General features: G+C 32.5%; 1 protein-coding gene across 1 annotated transcript; it reads right to left on the minus strand.

The window, feature by feature from the left end:
* Window positions 1-15,377: 15,377 nt before the first annotated feature.
* LOC120275920 lies at window positions 15,378-16,924 on the minus strand. The gene is made up of 3 exons (XM_039282652.1): window positions 16,587-16,924; window positions 16,363-16,516; window positions 15,378-15,931 (listed from the first exon to the last, which is right to left on the minus strand). The coding sequence occupies exons 1-3, from the start codon at window positions 16,890-16,892 to the stop codon at window positions 15,804-15,806; spliced, it is 588 nt and encodes a 195-aa protein (XP_039138586.1). The 5' UTR covers window positions 16,893-16,924; the 3' UTR covers window positions 15,378-15,803.
* Window positions 16,925-20,350: the final 3,426 nt, after the last annotated feature.

The following is a 20,350-nucleotide window of genomic DNA, read 5'->3' on the forward strand; positions in this document are numbered from 1 at the left end:
CACGGGGTTTGACCACAAAATCTACCTGCTTGTCCTATGATAATCCATCACAATTCCAAAGTGTAAATTTCTATTAGCTACTAAATTTGGTTTTATATAATGGTAAATTCTCAAGAATTGTTGAATTTCATTTAAAGTGTACAATGGTATATCTATCAAACATTAAATAACTAAAAATGCACATGTGTAAAGGTTATAAAAGTCATTTCACTTATTCAATATCTACCAAATGATATATATACTAACTAGACGATACCATGATAAGGTGAGGGTTATGCTCTCTACTACTACGGGGTCATGAGAGTATCAGAGTGGAGCAAGGAAGCTAGGAAAGAAGCTAGAATGAGTATGAGGAGATAATGAACAACACACAAGATGATTACTAAAAGGTTTATGCTATTGATCCTAATCGAAATACTTTACAAGGGTTCTCCATATATAGAAGGAGAGTTACTATATTAAAACCATAAGTGACCATGGTTTTATGGAACAACCTTCATGTGAGAAGTCATGCCACAACATCCTACCTAGAAACAGGTTTTGACTAATTTTTATATAATTTAGTGATTATGTTATAAGAACATTAATAATACTCTAAGCATCCTACTTAGAGTAGGATTTGACTATAAAGACATACTAGCCATATTTATAAGTAACCTACCTAAGGTAGGTGACTAATTTTACATAAAAATACCTATATTTAATTTTATATAAAGGTACCCATCATCCACACACAAAAGACTTGTACCTTAGGGGATTCTAGGGAGAATTTGATGACATGTACACCAGATTTATCACATCAACACCGGTTCACTGAGTTATCTGCATACACAGACATGACACATCATCAAAAAAAGCCACGTTGCCACTCTTATTGGCATGGCATATGGCATGTCAACCCAGTGAACCGGTTCATAAGAACGGCCATAAGACTTTTTTCGATGATGTTACATGTTTGTGTATACAGATGTACAACAAACTGGTGTTAACATGATAAATCCGGCGTACATGTTATTGAACTCTCCCAAAAGTCATTTTGTACCCTCCTAATCAATACAAATTAAAGTTGGGTTGATCTCTCTTCCCTATAGCTAAGGTGGGTAATCAAAATGATACAAATTGAAGTTCAATGCTCAAAATGAAAAATGACCATAATACAATACCCATCCAAAAACTTTACCCTAAATACTCTGTAAAGTTTTTATGAGTAGCCACATAAGCACATGTAATATATATGCATCACTCTGTATTTCTCCAACAAGTATGTAGGGAATCAAATTCTAAAGCATGAGCAATCTCTTGAACCACAATGATATTTTCATAAGCAAATCTAGTAGCTAGGAACCAAATTAGTTAGGACCCACAAGGCTATGAATGACATTCTTAAGACCATTGATAATAATTTTTTAGAGAACTTTATAAAAAAATATTACACAAAGCAATAGGTCTATGATGAGTGCATGAGGATAGATTTATTTCTAGCAATTCTCACACTCAATTAGCATGTCATTCAATGTTTTATCCAAAAAGTGATACTTAATTTGTTGCTATGTTCATCTTAGGGCAAGGATGAACTATAATGAGTATGAGGGAGCTAAATGAAGCAATTCTAGAACAATTTGATGGAAAAGAAGCTCCCTCAGCATCAAGACAAGAAGAACATACCAATTAGGACATACTACAGACCCTTACGGTTGTTCTTATTGCCATAAGTGTCAGACATAATAGCTTGCCGGAAAACTTATGCTCATAAGTTGGAGTATAATGACAAGACAGAAGTGCTTATAGCAAGGCTTATGCCAATAAGCTTGGTGGTAAGGGTCAGGCAGAGGTGTACACGGGAAACTCTTATACTTGTAAGGAAGATCACAAGCATCAGATAGAATTGCTTACGGTTTAGAGTTTATATCCATAGGCTAGACTGTAATACCCAGGCAGAAGAACTTGCAGTTTAGTATTACGGTCTAGCTTACATGCATACTCCAGGTTCATACGGCCTTGTTCTTATGCCCATATATTGACAATAAGTGAGGAAGTTTAAATAGATTTATTGAGGGTTTTGGAATAATCTTTGGCGGCTAGGCAAGGGGAAGAGAAGGAGAAGGTTCGAGCCTTCTTCACCAATCCGAATGGGATACAAGCATCACCAAGGTTCTAAGGTTTCAAGAGAGCCATGGAGTAGCATTCTTGGCGGTGTTTATGGAAGTTCCACTGTGGTTCATCACCAATCCAAGGGGGAGAAGATTGGGGGAATTTTTAATGTCTTTTTTGATACTTTTCTTTTCTTATAGATGGTATGATTGATCCCCATTAATGGATAACTAAACTTTGTGGTTCTTGGGTATCGATTAAACTTAGGGTTTATTTATTTTGAGACTTGCTTATAAAGTTTTTAATCTTTCATCGACTTTTATAATGTATTAGTTTGATTTAGATTTATTTGTGTGTTCTATGTGGTCTTGAATTCCATCATTTTGTGAGCTAGTAATTTCATGTTTGATGTATGCTAGTGATGATCAAGAGCCCCACCATATATAGGCCAACCATAATTGAAAGGATTTATGAGTCCACTTAGAAATAGGGAACTTTGGGATCAATCAATGATCCCCGTGTTTCTTTCAAGTGAGATTAGTACTCAAGGTTCTTATTTGTTAATGTGGTCGTAATAAGTAAGGACTAGGAAGAGATTCCAATAGCCCATTGTATGGGATTAGTGCCAATTGCTTTAAGTAAAAGATTGGCTAACTCTCAAACTCATGTTAATCTCTAGATCGAGTTCAACGAGCGTATTGAGGTCATAGGGTAGTCTACATCAGCGCCATAAGGGACATGTTACTATTCATATTGAGAAAGGGAGTAGTATGTGTCAGGGATTCCATAAGTTTAATAGATTTTGCATTCATTTGTACAACCTTGTCTAGTGCCTCAACGTAACTTTAGGGGAAGTCTATACCAGATACCCTTGTTTCATGCTTGATTTGTTCCTTGTTTGTCTTTGCCAATAGCTTTACTCTAGTTCTCTTGTATTTGTTTGACATTACTCACCGACCTTTGCTTTAGGCTAGGTAATAGGACAAATGTTATCTACTCTAAGTCATGGAGATCCAGTTCTTCTACTTCTTCTAAAGACAATGCTCCCCTTGAGGATTTGAATCTTCTTTTGAATCATGATAACAACTTTTTAATTAGACCAGTCACAAGGATGAGGTTAGCAAGATCCAAATGGCCATGATGTTGAATTTTGTTTTTATTATTGGGAGGTTGTGAGTGATCTTTTCAAAGCTATTAAACTTTTTGTTTTTTTCTTTTACTTCCTCACCTTATCTAGGGGTAAAAGGTATGTAGATTTGATTATCAAATCTAATCCCCAAAAGTGTTTCTGACTATAAATTGATAGGGACTAATGGCACCTATGAAACCAAATATTTGTGACAATCAGGTAATATATTGTTTAGTAAACTCAAGGTTATCAATCCCAAGAGAAACTAGGTTTTTATAAGAGGAATAAACTATTCTTCTTGTCTTTTGGTAACCAATTTTTTTTTAGAGGATCTCAATATTCTCAAACATAGTTTTTTTTTTTTGGCAATGAAAAATTATCTTTCCAAAATTTGGTTTTTACAACAATTTTTTTTGTGGGAGTCCTCAATACTTTTGTAAATAAATCTTTATCTGCTCCCTTGCAAAAACTTGATTTTTCTCAATCTAATTGTTTGCGATGGCTCTAAACACTCTTCTAAATGATTTTTTTCCTGGCTAAAAAATTAACAATTAAAAATATTATCTTTAATATATATATATATATATATATAGGACCAAAATAAACTTATCATCACAAATAGTTGATTATTTGTCAAAAATATTAATTTTATGAGGTCAAAAAAAAAATATTACTTTTAGTGATAGATTCAAAATCCTCTCACAAATAATATTTATTTTCAAATAGAGAAATCAACCATTGCAAATATTATATAAGCAAATTGGCTATTTGTGACAGAAATAAAAACTTTGAACAAAATATATATTTATTTATGCATAAGCGGCAGAAATAATTTTTTTATTAATAACATATATACATATATATATATATATATATATATATATATATATATATATATTAATATTATTAGTTAATATGTTATAAACAAAAATTAATAATCTTAGTCATTCATAAATCTCATATTATACTCTAGGGGATGAAATTAAATGAGTTTACAATTAAATCATTATATATAGCTATATAAACCTTCAAATATAGGAAAAAATATTTGCTATTCTGAATAACTAATGATATAACCATCGATAGTGATTCTGTACATTAATGAGTAAGTTGATTAATAGCTTTAAACAATGCCAAAATAGTAATTAACTGTTTCTATTCAATGTTGACAAAGCTTTTTATATCAATAGTTAACTAGTATTATGCGCAAGAGTATAAACAAATATGGTTAGTTGTTTTCCTTCAATATCTTTCTTTCTCTGTTATTGAGAAAAAAATTTGTTCATTGCAACAATTAGCAAAAGTTTCCAAGAAAAAATAAGTCTCTCATTGCATACATAACTCATAACCTTCAAGATAAGCATCTGTAAATATAAATATATGATATTGTCATTTTATTGAATTTGCATAGCATAGTCACCTCAAAATGATGAAAATGAATTCATCTTTATTTTCATCAACCGCCTTCCACTAGTTTAAATCTGTGTTGAACAAATGGGATAAGTGTAAAAATTAACAGCATGAAGAAAACAATTGTACAAGGAAATATACTGTACATCAATAAATAGAGAAAAAAAATTAACAACTACGAGTACAATCGTTACTTTTTTAACGGTTGTTCTTCAACATTTATTTACCGTGAATATAATCTAATGGATAGTTTTTATTGCTGAATAATTTTTGTAAAAATATTTTACTATGCTATGCTAAACACTCTATTGAAGAATAAACTCGATAGGATATTGTTTTGACAAATCATTTCTACTTTCCATGAAAAAATATAATGTAATGATTAATTTGAATCTAGGAGAAGCTAGTGTTCACTTGGATGAAGTCACTTGGATGAAGTCGTTGAGAAAGATTGATTTCCCTCTCTTCAAATGTTCATTTGTCCTGAAATAAAGAAAGTGTCACACTTCTTAACACTTCCCCTAATGCAATACTTTTTTTAATTTTGAACTAAACCCATCTCAAATTTTTTTTTTACTTGAGTGGATAAAGTAAAATATTTCAAGTCCACTTTCCCTGACTTCCCTCCACTTTAGGATTTCTTTTATTTTCTACAAAATGATTATCAAAACTATTGGGAGTGATATTAGCATCCAATCACTTCAGGAAAGTGCTACTTTTCCCTATTTCTTCTCTTCAAACCACTTTCCTTTGAGTGAATACCCTTGAGTTTGAATGAGTTAAATTTTGCCTTTTAAAATTTACGGTCCGTTTGGGTGGGGGTAATGGGCCCCCAAGTATGGGAAACATTATCCCTATTAGTCCAAATCCATGTTCGAGTACCCCCAATAAAAGAAAGAAGTCCAAAAATGGGGAGTTTAATCTCCCCTCCCCAACCAATTAATATCATTACCTTCAAAATTAGGGGTAATGCTCTGAATGCAATAAAAATTGTCATTTTCCCCCTCCCTTTTAAGCATCTCCTTTCTTCACGATTTTGCAGATCATCTCATACAATTTCTCTTGCGCCATTAGAAGTCAAGTTCACAAGCGGTGATGGAAGAAGTAGTGAACAAACACCACCCGAGGAGAAAAGACCTAGTAAAAAAAATCTCTTTCCTCTTCCCTACTATAATTCAATACTTTGATTTTTTATCTCCTCCACCCACTCCTCTTTTCATTTGTGCTTCTTTTATTTACATTTTCGGTGGAATCAACACCACTCATTATCATTCTTTTCTTCATGTGTGAAGACTATTTTATTTTTCTTCTACATTTTCTTGATTTTCAGTTAGTGTTTTATATTCTTTGGCTTGGGGTTCTCTTTTGCAATTATCATGCTTATGGTTGACAAATTATCATGATTTATTACAAAACTTTTTTTGCATAAGAAATCTTACAAAGGATTTTGCCTATGTTTGATATTATTATTATTATTATTATTATTATTATTATTATTATTTTGCATAAGATGGTGCATTCTTTTGCAAAGATTTAATTGATTATTTAAAATTAGTGTTTGCGTTGTTGGTCTATATTTTCTTTTTCACAAGGGTTCCAGTAATTCCTGGGGTGATAAAATAGGTATTGGCACGATTATATGATATGACACGACACGGTTTAAAGCATGTATGGGTTTAGTATAAATGAGTTCGTGTCGTAAATGAATCAACACAATTAAGAAAAGCTTAAATTAAACGGTTTAGTGGCGTAATTGTGTCAACCCATGTAAGACATGATTAACACGAATACAAGGGTAAAAAAGTAATTATAGCCAACATATATTGGATTTTAGATATTTAAGTACTTATGTATGTTGGACTTAAGTATCTAAGTATTGATATATGTTTGTTATATTTTGAACTAATATATTTTAGATATAATTCAACCTTGATGTCATTGTTGATTCATGGATTTTGTGTAAAAACAGGTTAAATGGGTTGTGTCATGTTAAGCGACCGAATTATAAGAGTGTTAAGTGGGCTGTTTATGTGTTTTGGAAGTCAGACACGATTAATAATTGTGTCGTATCTATGTCTAGTATTTTGGTGTTATATTCCTATTTCGATACGACACATTAGACATGTTTACACAAATTGCTACCCCTATGTAATCCCGAACATTTGGGTGATAGGAACAATTTAAATTTGAGCCCTTTATAGTTTTTGTGCTACATGTATTAATCAAGAAATGTCACAGCAATTAGCAATGTCTTGCCTCAGAATCCAGATACATCAAAATATAATCCTCGCGAATGCTATTCCAAAACTTGTAACTAATGGTTCATAAGTTAAGGCATATGTATAATATCTTAAAAACCACATTTTAAATTTATAACTATGAGAATATGTTAGACCTTGAAATTTGGATAGGAGGATGGTAATACTTCCATATGAATAAGGACATTCTATCTAGGAAATTCTAGTCCTTAAGGTCCCAAAGTTCTTTTGACGAATTCAATCAAGCTAAAATGTCTGATAAGTGTTATATCATACATATCTTGTTGATTATATTTAACACTCAAGTGGTCTTCAAGAGTATTTTTATAGATGATCTGGTACTCAGTTTGTTTCATTAATACTTTTAGGGCAAAAAATGCACAACTAAAGCCATAGTATGAAATTAAGAGCAAAATGGGGCCAAAAACAACATTCAGAGAAATATATGAGCATGGTACACGCTGGTGTACTTGCCCGTGTATCCTTCAAAGTATTGGAAAGACTATACATCCAAAGAAATACACGGGCTATGCATATGGCCGTATACAGGACTGTGTATTCCCTAGACTTAAGTCTTCTTAAGAAGAACATGGTTGTGTACATCCAGGAATCTAAAGAGCATGGTCCAAAGGAGAACACAAGTTAAAGCAAGATACACACCCGTGCATCTTAAGAGCTAAGAAGCAAACCATCCAGAGATAAACATGGCCAAACGAAGAGATGCACAATCATGTACACCATACCATGTACCCCAAGAGTCATGGTTTCGAGCTATCCAGAGATCTATACGAGCAAAGTACATGGCCGTGTACTTTCCCGTGTACTTACTCGGTTCCTGGGGCTATAAATAAAATGATGAAAAAGTTATTCGGGGAGTGAGATTTTGGGAAAGTGACTTTTGAACGATGGTTAGGGTTTCAAGGTGAATCAAAGAAAGAAGAGGAGTTTGAAGGAGTCACCAGAGTGACGATCCTAGGCGAAGATATTGGCTGACATCAATTCCTATATTTAAGACCTTGAGAGGGGTTTCTTCTTCCATGTTTAATATTCTAGGGTTTTATCTCTATTGCTTTGTGATGAACATGACCCCCATGGAGAGGTAACTTCCTTGGATGTTCGGATTTGATGTAGCTTGGGATGATTTCATTTTGATATTGCTTTTAATATAGATTTTCTTCAGATTATTGGGTTCATTGATGTCTTTATTTTGTTGATTTAGCGTAACGAGAGTGGTTATTTCATTTTGATTATGTGATAGAGATTGAGAGATTCATCATGTGAGATCATCCATAGATGATGAGAATTGAAAGTGTCTGCTACAGATAGGCCACTTGGGACTCTTATGATAGAAGTGCGTAGCGAGAGCACCGATTTCTAACTAGGGGTTTCCTAGATCTCTTTGGAACCGTGTGAAAATAGGATTAGAGGATATTCAATCATACCGTAGCACATGATTTGGTATTGTGGCGACTAGAAAGAGCACCAAATATTCTTGAAATCCCTTGGTCCAACAATACTAGGGTTTGGCTATATTCAATTGGAATTAATTCAATATTAAATATTCAAGTGAAATATTATCCGAACACTTTCTTCTTCTACTGATTACTCACTTCTTAGACTCATGATTTTAGTCTTTTTTATTCTTAGATTTTAGTTGATTTGACACCCATTGATAATTTGATCAAAGCTATGGATTCGATAACTCTACTCATACACACTATTACTTGATGACCCGTATACTTATGGAGTAGTGTGCGTCAGCACAACACTTAGCATGCACATCAATGTCACACATAAAATTTGTACATTGATTTTTTGTTAAAAGAAAAGGAAAACAAACCATTTAGAATTGTGTCAATTTGTGATAGTTTACAATATTTTCCCATCTTTTAAAATGTATTATGATAAACTATCGATATATATATATAATGGAGAACTTAAAGAGTATCTAAATAAACTATTGAATACACATGTCTACAATATGATTAATGAATAAGCCTAAAATACTATCTCTGCACTAACAGGATTTCATGAGCTCCATTTCATGAGTAGTGTCCTCAATTACTGCAACTATGAGCTTGTCAAAGTATCCATGCCTTTGAATTCCTTTTTATCATTTCCATATGAGTTATTTGAATCGATCAATTGAAATGATTTTCATAAACAAATATAAGAGATAATAGAACACATAGCAGACACTAGTAAGACATGGTTCAATTCCAACTAAAGCAAAGCTGCTATAAACTTAACACTTGTGTTAGTTTCCTATTATTAGTTTTACACATCAGTAAGTTGAACTAATTTATTTTTAGCAAAGACAAACAAAGCCTTTATGCATTTCCCATATTTTTTATTATGTTCCTACTTTTTTTTTTTAAGCCCTTTGTAGTTTTTGTGAATAATAGAGTGTATATATTTATGACATCGGCATTATTTATGCAATCTAATCTAGTGCTTGTAGTTCTTCACCTTTTTCATATTTAACAACTTGCTTATTGAGAAGGAATCTTACATGAATTCTTTATAAAAAAAAATGGTGCCTATTCTTTCCTATGAAGATCATATCTAATAGATTAAATTAAGATGTATAAATTAAGATGCATATTTTTCCCGTCCTTAGTATCTTGAGTGCTATTAAAGAGTTATATTTTTTTTTTCAACTTTAGTAATATTTTGGTTAACTTACTTGTAATTTTTATTTTACATAAGGTCCTAGCTAATATGGATAATATGGAAGGACTTGAACTATACTACTTTATGTCCATATGTTACATTTTCCAGTTGAACGCCGTGATTGTTGCATATGCAATTAAGTGAAGCAATATAAGAAATAGTATGGTCCAACACGAGACTGAGTCAACATCTATTAGGTGCTGCAAAGAATATGAACACTTCCGCCATGTCGTATATGAAAGCGATGTTCAATGTTTTACAAACTATGCATGGATGGCCATTGTTTCCATATTTTATTGGGAATAAGCTATGGAACACATATCACTACTCATGGTATGAGAAATGTTATGGTTGAGGAGATGGTCACAATATTTTTGAATATTGTGGTACACCATGTCAAAAATAGAGTAATTAAATTTGACATTGTCTGCTATGCTGAAATAGTTAGTTAGCATTTCCACGTTGTTTTAAAGTCAATCACTCTTTGTTATGGTGTCTTATTAAAAAAAATAGAATCTATATCGGAGAATTCAAATAATTCTAGGTGGAAGTGGTTCAAGGAAATATTTCAAATTTATAGGGTTTTTTTTTAAATTCTAATCAATGTTTCGTAAGTAATAATTTTTTCCCTCCAATGTAGAATTGTCTTGGAGCACTAGATGGAGAGTGATGATCTCATGGACTTGTTTCCGTGGGATTTAACATGGAACTGAGGCGTGGAATCACCAAATCCACAGGATCTTTGATATACACTTGAACCTTATTTTAACATTAAAACATAGATAAGGGAGGATTGGGTATTTTACCATCAAATTGTTTTTCCCTCGCCTTCCCTGCAAACCCCTTCCCCTCTTACGTTTTTCCACTATTCTATGTTCTCTCTTGTCGTCCCCTCTCCAAATTAATAATAAAAAATTTTACAATTTAAAAAAAACTCTTATATCATGCTTGCATGTTCATCCATTAAATACCAAAGAATCAAAAGGACCAACAGTAAAGCCTAGTTTTGTTAAAATATTACATACAAAATTCCCCAAAAAAAATTCAATAGAGATGAGAAATATTGTACAATAAGGCACGCAGGATGTCATGGATTTCACCATCGAGTTGCTCCAACTTGGCATTCATCTACATAGACCCCACCATTACTCAAAAATATCGAAAAAAACTAAATATGCTCCAAAATCTTGAAGCCTCATACCATCCTAGACAAAGATTCAGATCCACCAACAAAGATTGCTGAAAAACAGTTGTTCCAAGGAAGAATACCAAGAAGGGCAACGATTGGTGAGAACAATGCCTAAACCACAACCCCTTGTCTCGATCTCAATGAGAGCTTGGGAATTTCCACAATGAAAGGGGCCCTTTTTTTTGGGCTTTCTAGGGCTCCAAAGTGAGATATTGAAGAAGGCGTACTAATATTCCAGTTAAATTTTTAATATAAAAACAATCTTTAATTGTGGATCAAAGAAAGGGGAAAAGGTTGAGGGGAAGGGATTTGCGGGGAAGACTAGGATACTAAATTTGAGGGTAAATTACCCAATTTATCTTTATCTATATTTTAATATTAATTTAAATTTTAATTATGGATCAAAGATCCTGAGGATATGGTGATCCCACGTCTCAGTTCCATGTTAAATTTCACAAAACAGAGTCCATGGGATCATTGCTCCTAGATGGAACACATTTGAAAGTAAATGTGCCTAAAGCTGATCAGCTAAGATATAGAACAAGAAAATATGAAATCACCAACAATGTACTCAGAGTCTATAGCCAAAATATACAATTGATGTATATCTTATTTGGCTGGGAGGGCTCAGCCCATTATGGTCGAGTTCGTAAAGAACTTAATTTGTTTCTAATAATGTTGACTTTCTTTCTTATTGCAATGTAGAATCACAAAGAAGCTATTGGGCTTTATCGGAAATCTTTTCCTTTTTTCAATGAAGTCGCCTCGTCATTTGCAAAAGATGGAGCTCAAGGCAATGCAAGGAATGATTTGGGAGATGAAGCAAATTAATACATGCATGAAAACACTAGCTTAGAGAAGAATACGAGACCCTTTCAAAGTCCAAGCGATGGTTTTTTCAAATCCATGCAAAAACTTGTTGACCCTTCATCACCCATGACTTTAGAAAATAATGCATCAACAACATCTAAGGGGCGAAAGGAAAAAGGTCTTGGCAAGGACCCAACTCTCAATGCAATTTTCCATATTGTTCAGCAATTTGTAAAAATGGGATTTAAGGCAATGGCAGAATACACAATTCAGAATACCGAGATTGTTGATCTCATAGAAGCATCTCCTAAAGAAGTTGAAGAAAAGAAGAAATTAATAAGATAAGTAATTTTCAACATTAATGGTTTGTAGTAGAATGCAATACTAGTTGTAATACAATTTCTACAAAAATATGAAAATAAACTCAATGGTTTGTAGTAGGATGAAGCACTAGTTGTAATACAATTTCTACGAAAATATGAAAATAAACTCAATATGTTTTGGAACTTGTCAAATGAGAAGAGGCTACATTTTTATCTTATAATTTTAGCGAAGTCTCATTTCAGCCACTTAACGTGTAAGCCATGTTTGTATGAATGTTGTTTCAGGTTTGGTGCTTGTGTGTATGAAGACTTATAGACTATGGTAGTACTTAACTTATGTAGAGCTTGTTTCTCTATTTAAATTTGTTAAATTGCAGTTTTGTAATGGAGTTATATTATGAGTACTTATTTACGAGACTATTTGTTATGGCATGAGTTTGGTTTTATTTGCTAGACAAATTTGTTGTTTTTGTATATTTTATTTTGGATGCATTGACTAATGATCCTGAGTTTGCTATTTCTACGAATGAATTTTGATTGCAAATTTTTACAATCATATAAACATCAAACCAAAAGCCACTGATGTTCATTTAGGCCATCCTTTTTTCATGATGGTATCATGTGCTTGTTTTTCCCATTCACAAGTTTATATTAGTAGATGAAAGAAGACTCAACAATGTGATAGCTTGCTGATGCCAAAATTTGTACCACGTCAGATCAAAAGGGTAATTATTCTTTCTTAAATTTAAAATATTTAATTTGAAAATTAATTATGATAACTAAAATGAATAATTGGTAAATATGAATTATTAAATTTAAATAATATAATGAAATAATAATTTTAACAATAAAACTATGTTAAGTGAAGTGGTTAATTGTAATAATTAAAGAGGTTAATGCTTAAAATAAATTATTTAAATCAAATACTAAATTATAATAATTAAAGTGAGTAGCTATATTAAAAATATTTTATAAGTCTACAATTTTATTTATTATTAGACATATGTAGTTATTTTACTATATTTACATGAGCATTAATGTAATTTTACTTTATTTCCTTATTCTACTTTTTCCTTACTTAACACTTATTCATTTCAACCAAACATTTTTATTAAAGTCTAAATCCTCAACTTTCCTTCTTTTTCAGAGGCATGGAGCGCCCAAATTTGATAGAAGAGATCTGCTCCAAACTTAAACTCTTCTTTTGAATGTTATCGTCTTTTCTGTTTTGTTTTCTTTCTTTTAGCTGTTTCAGCACCTTTGTTTGCCAAAAAAAAACACCTTTCTTTATTCACATTCTCATTTCTTATGTCCATCCTCATAACCACATCCATTACTTATTCATTCCGACTAAGCACTTTTTTTTTACTCCAATTCCCATTTCTTGTACCCATCCTCATACACATACCCATGCCCATTTCCATTATTTATACTCATCCTCATGCTCATACCCATTTCCATTTTCATTGTCATTCGTATCATTTTCATGCCCTTAATTTGTTTTGGAGAAAATGCTTTTTCCTAGGATAAACCTATTTTAATTAATTGAAATAAATATTTTATGAATTTAGCTATATCTTATAATTAGTAAATGATGTTTGATAGGCATTTGGCCCTTATGTTTTAGGGATTTTTATTTGCATACCCCTGTAAAATCATGAATTTGCTTAAATACCCTCATAAAAATGATATTTACCTGTATAACCCTACAAATCAATTTTATTTGCTTATATGTCCCTATGGTTAAGTTGACTCTTAATGGTGTTAAATCAATAGATGGAATAAGGGTAAATTACTAAAATGGGTTTGCTTATATACCCTCTAATTTTTTTTAATAATAAAATATTAAAAGTTAATAATAAAATATTCGTGTCGAACCAAAATCAATAATAAAAAATTAAACAAATATATTATAATAATTAACAATAACAAAATATAAGAAAATATAACTATAATAATATAAATAAACTAGTTTAATTTGATGTTTAAATCCATATTATATTCAAATAAATACATACTAATGAATATAAAATAGTTAAAAAGTACATAATTAATAAAATAATTAGTTTAATGAAACAAACTAAAAGATTGATTTTTGACATCCAAAGCCCCGAGTCAGTCAACATTGGTGTGAAATGATAACTTATCAATGTTTTTCACTTTGATCTTAAACGTAAACCAATTGGCAAGAGTAGTTTTTAAATGCCAGTGGTAGCAAACTCATCGGCCAGATTACGGTCATGCAATCTACAATTCAAAATACTTGGATGCAAATGAAAGATTAAATATTTTGTTAAAAGCAAAGGAAAATAATTTTTATTAAAAAAATAAAAATTAAAAAAAGTAATCACTTTGAGATAACTAGTGACTTCACACAGTTACTTTAGATGAAAATAGTCAAAATACAGATGCAACAACAAAATTTCATTACAACATTTCACTTTTATTACAATATTAGAGTATACCATGTGACATATGAGGATAACTAATAACAACTAATTAGCACAATTGGTTGTTATCACAATTAATAGTTAATCCAATAAATGTTACAAATCAATGCATGGCCAATACACTAGGACGATTCACACTAATTCCGAATAAATTCTATGTGAAAAATGATGTATCCCTCCCCTTATACAGGAGAAAGATCGATTGACACTAATTCCGAATAAATCCTATGTGAAAAATAATGTATCTCTCCCCTTGTATAGGAGAAATGAGATCTTTTAAATAATCTATGACGTATATCATAAAATCGTTAAACCACTATAAATGATACATCTCCCCCCACCTCCTAATCTTGAATTTTGATAGTACTTACCACTTTTATAAATAAAAAAAATCTAAATAACTAATCGTGGTTCAAATGATCCAAATGATAAGAGAATTGACACACTTGAACAAAAGAGCACTTTCTACTTCTACAATAATTTTGAGTGCGTCTCCTAAAAATATCAAAGACTACAATTAAATAAATAAACAAAAATTAAATTCCAAATAATAAGAACTTAATAATAGAAAAAAAAAAATTACCATTCAATATTTATGCTATACAGTGAAAATTGGCCTCAAACCAAGAAACAAAAACAATTTCACCAATTGACCATCTAATAAAAAGCTTATGATGAGGCCATAACTGCAAAGCTAAGACAAAACACAAGACCCAAAGCATAACCCCAACAAGCCTTGGGCCCAACAACCATGCTTCCACCATGTCCAATGCCCTCAAACAACAGCCCCCTCCAAACCCCTAAACACCTTTTCCCACTCCCCCAAAAAAGAAGAAAAAATACACCAAAGCATTCACTGTGATTTACCCAACTTTATATACATATAAATAAATAAATAACAAAGCATTCAATGCCACTACCATACCTTCCTCTTTCCATGTCACCATTAATCACAAACCCCTCCAAACAAGGGAAACACAGTACACTTTCCAGTTCCAGGCACCATCACACTGCCACCATTCTCCTTTGCATTTACACTCCACATAACATCCCAACAAAACATAAAACCTTTTATTATGATTTTGCATATATGTTACAGTCAGTCCTAAAAAGCACAACAAAGATATTATATATATATAAAGACAGACTAGTACTAATACTTCTGCTAATACAACACTAATTGCTTCTTCCTTTCATTTGGTTCAAAACCCAAGAAGAAGAGCAGACCATGAGATTTATTTGTTTTTTTTTTTCTTTTAACTTTGCACCCTAATTCCTTTTGTCTTTGTTCTCTGTTTCATGGCCCTCTCAAAGACCTCCCTCCATCCTTCCTTCCTTTTTCTCCTGTACTTATTCACTATAAAGACAGCAACAAAACAAAGCAGGGCCATAGAGGCTTTCCTTTCTAGTGAGTAGTGACACACAGAGTGAGCGAGAGAGAGAGAGAGAGAGAGAGGTCTGGCATGGGCATCAGTAAGTCCAGTCTTGAGGCAGACACATCTCTGAAGCTGGAGGTTGAAATGACATTCCCTGCCTCCCACCAACTGCATTTCTTATGGGTTGCTGTTTCTGCTGTTGCTGCTCTCCACTTTTCATGCCTGCCAAACATTAAATGAAATGAGCTCAACCACCATCACCCCCTCTCAAATGAACACCACAAGATTCTACTCTACATCCCATTTTCATTCATTATTAATCAACATTAAAAAAAAACACCTCAAGTAATAATTATTCTAATGGAGATTATATTACATAGAAAAACACACAAAAAGCAAATACCTTTCAAATGGCTTGTACACATTATAAAATATTTATAAAAAAAAACTAAACTTAGGAGCTAAGAATATTTTGAAAAATAAATAAATAAATAAAATTTTCAAAACAATATTAATTGAAAAGGGTATAAAGGCAAGCAATGAGAAAAGGACACATGTAAAACATGCAACCATTGGAAAGAACCATTGGAGGGCATTTAATGCTAAAAAAAACCTAAAATGGAAATAAATGAAGAACCCAAGAAACACTCAACTGGACTTTTTTCTGAACTCATTGTTCACAACCCTCGGAAGGAAAACTCCGGTGCCGGCGGTTCGTTCCCGGCCGGGCCCATTGAACCTAGCCGGAAAAAATCGTTCCGGCTGCCTCTGCGTCACTCTCGCTCTTCTCGCACCGAAACTATCAACCTGTGAACCAAACCCTCAAAGAAATAAGAAAACCAAAACCCTAAAACCGAAAATAAACCGGATTTCTCACCTGGTTGAACTGATAAACTGGGCGAGGAGAAGGAGAGAAGACGATGCCGTTGTAGATGAAGGATGAGCGGGAAGGGATCTCGGCCGGGTTGAACCGGGTTCGGAGTGAGGGTTCCCGAGAACCAAGGAGAGGGTTTGGGTGAGCCGAAGGGGTTTTATAGCGGGTTGGATCGAGGAGGGCGAGAGCGGCGAGGCGGTCGTGGAGAGGGTCAGGGATGATGGTAGGTTTGGGGTGGCGCCGAAGACCGAGGTCGGGGACGATATCGGAGGGGAGCCAGAGCTCGCCGTCGTCCAGATCCTCTGCCATGAACGCTGACGAGCGGGTGAGAAGAAGAGGGTGAAAACAGAGAAGAGTGAGAGCAAGAGAGACAAATATAGCGGCGAGGAGGGGTATTTTAGTAATAATAATTGTTTGTTTTCTCAGGCGGAGAGTAAAAGGACATGGTTTTGGGACCTGAGATTGGACCGATAACGTGGCTGGCCTTTAAGCATGTGGATTGGATGGATGGGTCAGTTTTTAGGTGCTGTTTAGAAAGGCGGCGAATTTCACCAGCACTAGAAACGAGGTAGGGGTGGAAGAGGTGTGTAATTATAACGTGACTAGAAATTTAAAAGTTTATAATTCAGTAAAATATTAAATATATATATATATATAATAATTTGTTATTATTAATTTTAAAAAATTTTATAGGGTTGGGGAAGCTGGGAAACGCTGGAGGGACCGGAGAATGTTGTGAGTGGGGTTTCGGAGTCATGAGAAAGTGACCTTAATTAACGGCATGGTCGGGGAAGTCGGTTATTGGGTCAAGTTCGGCGGTGGGATTTGGATATCCTCCAAAAAGGATAGGGGGGTGGGGACGTTACGAGTTTATGTGTTGTGGATGGATTGGATCATCGACTCCAAACAGCAAAGTAGAAACAAAGCATTTGATAGAGTGACACGTTTACTTTTGGGTGTGTATTTTGTGAGGATTTGTAAGATCAAGTGCAGCGGATCAAGGATTAAGGAAAAGGCAGGAGGCGGGGGTCGTGTGTGGTTGACCGTACGGTCACGTGAGGGAATGGGCCCCGCAGTCTTCGGCGAGGGCTAGGGCCCACTACCAGATGGCAGTTGGTTCAACTGAATGACAATAATACCCTCTAAATTTTTTTATCTTTTTTCTTTAAAAAAAGTTAATTATTTTTTAATTTAAATTTTAAATTTTAAATTTTCAAGGATTCTCGGTGTGTAGAGATGACAATTCCGGTCACATCAAGTTATATTTATTATAAGTTTTTTTATAAATACATAATAATATGATCAAATATGGTGTTTAAAACCGAAAAAAAACAAAGTGATTAATTAAAGTTACATATTTTTATTTTTTTTACTAAATAATATAAACAATTATTTATATTATTCACCCATTCACAAAGGATTTAAACTGTATGGAACTCCCATATTTTACTGTTAAATTATATCTATGTTGGCATAATGTATTTGTATAATTGATATGATTATGATAATATTATTTGTTTTATCCAGTTAATTTAATGTAAAATTTTAAATATGTGATTCTAAATTTGAAATTTATTGTATATAATATATTTTTTAAAATAAATTAATGAAATTTCGTTTTCATATCACATGATGTTGACGTGCAATGAGTTGTCATTACAGCATTACACGTCAACATGCATTTTGACTACCAAAGCCACACCTACAAAATCAATAAACAATTCATTAAAGTTTTAAAAATATAGGGAAAAATAAATAATGTTTGATTTTTGAATGAGAATAATATGATTGAGAAACGATATCTAAATATTGAGAAAAAGTGAACCAGGATGATTCTCATTCAATTTTTTGAATTATATATATATTAATAAATGTGGCAAGTGAGATCTCATAAAATATTGTCTAAGAAATATATAAGTATGATGATACATTAATTATGATTTTTTTTACCGTCTCAATAAATAATATTATTTAATATTTTATGATAATATATAAGTATGATTCTTTCTTTTTTTTTTTTTGAAAAAACGCTAGATCTTTCTCAATTACACATATATATCTTTCCATTACATTAGAATATTTAAATTTTTTTAAAATATAAGTTCATATGAAATTACTAAATGATTGTTAATTTTGCTCAGCAAGACTCAACAGACTAGTAGGATGGCAAACTTACCCTTCTCCTCCCTGTTCGGTGTGCTTGTGTTTGAGCACAAGGGGTAAGCTCGGCCTCTTGCCGATGAAAGCACACCCGGCGAGAGCTTTTGTATTGGTGAAATAAAAAATATTATACAAATTTATATAAAAAAAATAAGGATTAAAATGGAATTTTAAAAATGAGGCATTAATTTTTGGGAAAAAAATGTCATAAGGATGACAAAAAGTTATAAACTTATGTATACATAATAATATATATTTTATTTAACGAATAAGTGGTAAACGCGGTCATTTTAAGAGATTAATTTAAAAATATATAAATTAAGAAGGCTTATGTATACCATATTTTTTTTATTTTATACCAACAATTAGCTGTTTATTTTCATAAATTCAAAAACTTTTGGGGAAAAACAATGAATACATAGTGTAAATTATTCATTTACAAGAAAAGGTATACCAACAATTACCTATTTTGGCAGGTTGTTAAAGTAATTTTCAAGCTACTAATGACCAATGTTAAACACCTGCACTACATATACCATAAAATATATAAATAATATAAATACTTAAGAATCTAAAATAAGTAAGATATTACTTTCACTGAAGTCAAACTGTTGAGGGTAAAAGTGATTTGTTTCCAAAATCATAAGCGAAACTTGGACAAATTCATAATGTGAAGATATTCAATGAACAGTATGACAAACAATTTATGTATCTTACTTTTAAATACCTTATTTTATGTGAAAAAATATATATAATTAAATATTTATATTGTGACCCACCGATTTTTTAAAAATTAAGGACAATAAATTAGTTCAGAGCAAGATATTAAGAGCCTATAAAAGACTTAATACTTCATGGCCTAGATTGAGTTTCATTAATTTATTATTTACTTATATATACATATAAATATAAATTAAAATTATTTTATGAAATACATATCAAGAACAGAACAAAATCTCCCTCCCAAATTAAGGAATCCACACCTAATTCAGTATTTCCAAAAAAAATCTTTTTTTTTTTCAGATTTATTTTTTATTCCTTTCATCGACTGACCATTTACTAGGATCTGTTTGTTTGGGGGTATTTGAAAGTACATGTAATTGTAAATACTACATTTTTAAAAACACTAATGTTTGTTTGGGGGTATTTGCAAATCCAAGTGTTATTCTAAATAACCCTAAACCCACAATCAATTGTGTTTTGGATTACCGTGAAATCCATCGTAATGCTAAATACAAGTAATTGAAAAGCACAAGAAACCCATCTTATTCTTCATCCAGCATCGTTCTTCAAAGAGTGTCTTCATCCAACAGATCTGGCTTTTCTCAGCCCCATCGCCGTCGTGCAGTAAAGCCAGTGCTCCCCATCGAGGCAGTGAACACCGCCCCATCGCCGTGCTCTTCTCCTGTCTCGTCACCGTCCTGTCTTGTCACAGAAACCACAGCAGTAACAAAAACAAGGTGAGCGTCTCTCTAGTTAGTGTTTTTTTTTATGGTCACTGGAGAAATCTTGGACTTTTGATACATAATACATGAAATCTCATGGTCTCTAGTTTGTGTGTGCATCTGCTGAATGATGTCTAGTTTGCATTTTGAGCTTCTTTCCTT

Source organism: Dioscorea cayenensis, chromosome 14, assembly GCF_009730915.1.
Source record: "Dioscorea cayenensis subsp. rotundata cultivar TDr96_F1 chromosome 14, TDr96_F1_v2_PseudoChromosome.rev07_lg8_w22 25.fasta, whole genome shotgun sequence".
NCBI lineage: Eukaryota > Viridiplantae > Streptophyta > Magnoliopsida > Dioscoreales > Dioscoreaceae > Dioscorea > Dioscorea cayenensis.

Coding starts and splice junctions, on each gene's coding strand:
- LOC120275920 (XM_039282652.1), bottom strand. CDS start 16,892: ATGGCAGAGGATCTGGACGACGGCGAGCTCTGGCTCCCCTCCGATATC. Junction 16,517..16,586: donor CAGTTTATCAGTTCAACCAG/GTGAGAAATCCG, acceptor TTTGGTTCACAG/GTTGATAGTTTCGGTGCGAG. Junction 15,932..16,362: donor TGAGTTCAGAAAAAAGTCCA/GTTGAGTGTTTC, acceptor AATGTTTGGCAG/GCATGAAAAGTGGAGAGCAG.